General features: G+C 36.6%; 1 protein-coding gene across 1 annotated transcript; it reads left to right on the top strand.

Moving 5' to 3' along the window:
• Nucleotides 1-2,293: 2,293 nt before the first annotated feature.
• On the top strand, nt 2,294-3,885 carry LOC127808514 (uncharacterized). Its single transcript, XM_052347090.1, has 3 exons — nt 2,294-3,464; nt 3,639-3,776; nt 3,875-3,885. Exons 1-3 carry the CDS (start codon nt 2,294-2,296, stop codon nt 3,883-3,885), a joined length of 1,320 nt encoding a protein of 439 aa, XP_052203050.1.
• The last annotated feature ends 243 nt before the right edge of the window (nt 3,886-4,128 follow it).

The raw sequence follows: 4,128 nt of genomic DNA, 5'->3' as shown, positions 1-4,128 counted from the left end.
GCTTGCAATAGTGTAAGTTTTAAAAAACTTAATTGGGCTTAATCCAAAAGAACTTGACCAAGGCTTAATCTGTGAATTAAGTTTTACACTATTTAAATAATTTTTTAATCTTTTTTTCAGATAATGTCTAATATGAATTAAGTTTTATACATAATTAAATTTAATATTTTTATATTATTTAAAAATATAAATTAGTCAACAATATTAATTTTTTATATTAAATTATGTATATTAAATATAATTACTTTAAATGTCACAGTTAAATAATTAATTAAAATAAAATAAATTACTTAAAGACAAAAAAACCAAATTCCCTCCCCCAATTTCCCATTACCCGCCTGCGCCAAGGCACCCCCAATTTCCCAAATTCCCTCCCCCAATTTTACTCTCTCTCTGCGAACCCTTCTCGACTCTGTCTCTCCTTCTTCCTCGCGTCTCTAGCCCTCGCCCCCTCGCTCGCTCTCGCCCTCCCCTCGCTCGAGGTCGCCCTCGGCCGCTCGCCCGTCGTCGCTAGCCCTCGGACCCTCGCTCGCTCTTGCCCTCTCCTCGCTCAAGCTCGCCCTCGGTTGCTCGGCCGCCGTCGCTAGCCCTCGGCCCCTCGCTCGCTCGCTCTCGCCCTCCCCTCGCTCGCCCTCGGCCCCTTGTCCGCCATTGCTTGCGCTCGCTCTCGCCTCTCACGATCGCTGACTCGCTCTCGCCTCTTGCAGTTCCTCAGGTTAGTTCAATTTTAATATAAGAGAGAAGATCTTGGTATATTAATTGATTGTCTTTTAAGAGTCCTGGTATTTGTTATTTCTGTTACAAGCATATATTCCTACCACTGCAACTCAACTTTAAAATTTTAAAATTAAAAATTTTAAAGTTGAGTACATATGAATACATAATGTTGTCTTGTGTTACAGATTCCAATTCCATTTGATCATAGAACCCACCATAAAATTTCCTGCTAACCATCGATAGAATAAAAAAAATAGAAAAAAAAAAGTTCGATGATAATGCTGTGGATGGATTTGAGCTGATCATCCAGTTTATACTGTGCTGAAATTCAACCCAAAAAGCAAACTCTATGCACACAAAGGCATCCTCAGCTCAGTCTGTAGAAATTAGAAAAGTCAAGATGGGAAGGAAGGGGTAATTAATAAGCAATAAATGATTGGAACCTCTAAAACTTAAATAGCTGTAAATCATATCAACTACCCTCAACCACTAGTATAAATGTTGTTTGGTTTGGTCATTTTTGCTTTAAAAAAAATAGTAAATTATCAATACGCCAGTGTCACCCATCCTAAGTATTAAAATTAAGTATATAAATAACATTTTTCATAACTAAAATTGAAATTGCTGTGTTTAATCTTGGCCTTGGGAGCTTTTCTTCTTCTTTTTTTTTTTTTGAAAAATTTATCAGGTTCCTTAAATCAAGTTAGGATTTAGTTAATTTTAATAATATTTTATATTTATTAAATTAATCAAAATATAACATCTGAATTACTACGTTAATAAATTAAAAACCCACAGAAGTTCCAATGATGATGCTACAATCTTTGGAATGGACAGTGGCAATAGAGCCAACAAATTGCTGCTCTCAAGCATTTAATATTTTTGAAGATTGCCCCACTCCACACCCACCCAAATGAAAAAAGAAAACTCATAAAACAACTAAAATTTTAAAATGGATCATTATTGTAATATTTTTTAAATTATTGAGGCTACAACAAAAGAAAGTAAGCTATATTTTGTTTAGCTTTCTGTTGCTTTTTTCTGTTGATTCCTACTAAGTGTCATTTTTTGTTTTTCTTTTAAAAGAGGTAGAAATTAAAAATGACTACAAAATCTAATTCACCTTAAAATTTTGTTTTGTGACTATATACTATCATGTAAGGCATGAAACCATCACATCCAATAACCAACAAACCTTGCACATTAGGTCAATACACAAAAAATTGATGTATAAAGAGACAAAAGTTGAGTGTCTTATAGAGTGACAATAATTAGGGTCTCTATTGGAAAATTGTTGTAGTTTTTAAATGCCTTTTATGTATGAAGTACGCATCTTAAAACTAATATGGATGTAATGTTTTGCATATTGAGGTGTAGATTAGAGAAGCAGAATACAAGCTACAAGCTATGTTTTAGCTGCATGGATAAGTCTTGGATTACAAGGCCACGAAATACACATGAATTTCAGGAAGGGGTGCAAGGATTTTTGGAATTTGCCTTTGCCCATCGGTCTGTTGAAGGCAAAATCAAATGTCCTTGTCCTGATTGTGTTTTTAGAAATTGGGAGACTAGAGCAATGGTGTATGATCATTTGATTTGTAGAGGGTTTCCAACCACATACACTACTTGGTTTTGGCATGGGGAGTCAACTATAAGGGAAACTTCTAATAGCACACCCTCGATACAAAATCCCTTATACAGTCATGATCCAATACACAATATGATCAACAATGCTTTTGGGATATCTAGGGACCATGTGAATGTAGAAGCCTGGACCTCGCATCAACCAGTACATGAAGGTGAAGAAAGGATGCCAGAATTGAATCAAGGACCTAATGAGGAAGCTAAGGCATTTTACGATCTAGTTAGGGATGGAAATCAAGCATTGTATGAAGGATGTACGAAGTACTCGAAATTATCATTCCTAGTAAAACTATATCACATCAAGTGCTTGTGCGGATTGAGTAACAAAGCAATGTCTATGATTTTAGAATTGTTAAAAGATGCCTTCGAACATGCAGAGATTCCTGATTCTTTTTATGAGGTGAAGAAATTAATTACCAAGCTTGGTCTTAATTACAGTCAAATACATGCATGTCCAAATGACTGTATGTTGTATTGGGGAGAAGATGAAAGTAGGGAGACATGCAAAGTATGTAACACGTCAAGATGGAAACAAAGTAGGAAAGGTAACCCGACGAACATGTCTAGTGGGGGCAAGAAAAGAAAAAAGAAACTTGTCAAAGTTTTACGGTACTTTCCACTTAAACCACGTTTGCAAAGGTTATTTATGTCTTCTAAAACTGCTGAACATATGAGGTGGCATTCTGTGGATAGTAACAAAGATGGCTTGATGAGGCACCCGAGAGACTCTGAGGCGTGGAAGAGATTCGATGAAACACACCTTGAATTCGCATCAGATCCACGGAATGTTAGGCTTGGGTTAGCTAGTGATGGCTTCAATTCTTTCAGAACTTTGAGTACCAACTATAGCATTTGGCCTGTGATTCTTATACCGTACAACTTACCCCCTTGGATGTGTATGAAGCAGACTTCCTTCATCCTTTCAATGATCATTCCGGGAAAGCAAATGCCAGGGAATGATATCGATGTTTACTTACAACCCTTGATTAAAGACTTGAAGGATTTGTGGGATGGTGGTGTGGAAACATTTGACGCTTCACTCAATCAAATGTTTAATATGCGCGCTGCATTGATGTGGACAATTAGCAATTTTCCTGGGCTTGGTAATTTATCTGGGTGGAACACACACACTAGTTCAGCTTGTCCAACTTGCAATTTTGACACTGTTGCCCATCGTCTACCTCATAGTAGAAAGTGGAGTTTTATGGGTCATCGCCGATTTTTAGAGCCAAATCATAGATTCAGGTTTAACTGTATTCATTTTGATGGTAATACAGAGTTTAGGAATCCACCAGTGGCACTATCAGGTTCAGAGATATTCAAGCAGTTGGAAAATGTTCGTGTTACATTTGGGAAAGGGATGGAGGCTGAAGATAACAGAAAAAGAACTCACCGAAAAAATATTGTAGAAAGTGGTTGTCAACAATGGAGAAAGAAAAGTATATTTTTCCAACTTCCTTATTGGGAGTACAACTTGTTGCGCCATAACCTTGATGTTATGCACATTGAGAAGAATGTGTGTGATAATGTCTTGTACACCATTCTCAATGAAAGTGGAAAAACAAAAGATAATCTCAATGCTCGAAAAGACTTGAAAGAGATGGGCGTAAGAAGTGATCTTTGGCCAAATAAAAATGGACAGTATCGACCTGCTTTATTTACTATGTCAAATGCCCAAAAAGATGTATTCCTTACAACTTTGAAGAATGTTTTAGTGCCTGATGGTTACTCAAGTAACATTGCTAGGTGTATTGATCTAAAGCATCG

The sequence above is a fragment of the Diospyros lotus genome, chromosome 8, assembly GCF_014633365.1.
Source record: "Diospyros lotus cultivar Yz01 chromosome 8, ASM1463336v1, whole genome shotgun sequence".
NCBI lineage: Eukaryota > Viridiplantae > Streptophyta > Magnoliopsida > Ericales > Ebenaceae > Diospyros > Diospyros lotus.
This window is presented reverse-complemented; position numbering and strand designations above follow the sequence as displayed.

What these genes read in the sequence shown, in the direction of transcription:
- LOC127808514 (XM_052347090.1), top strand. Translation starts at nt 2,294, where the DNA reads ATGGTGTATGATCATTTGATTTGTAGAGGGTTTCCAACCACATACACT. An exon ending in TAGCAATTTTCCTGGGCTTG is followed by an intron (nt 3,465 to 3,638) that starts GTAATTTATCTG and finishes ATGGTAATACAG; the next exon opens with AGTTTAGGAATCCACCAGTG.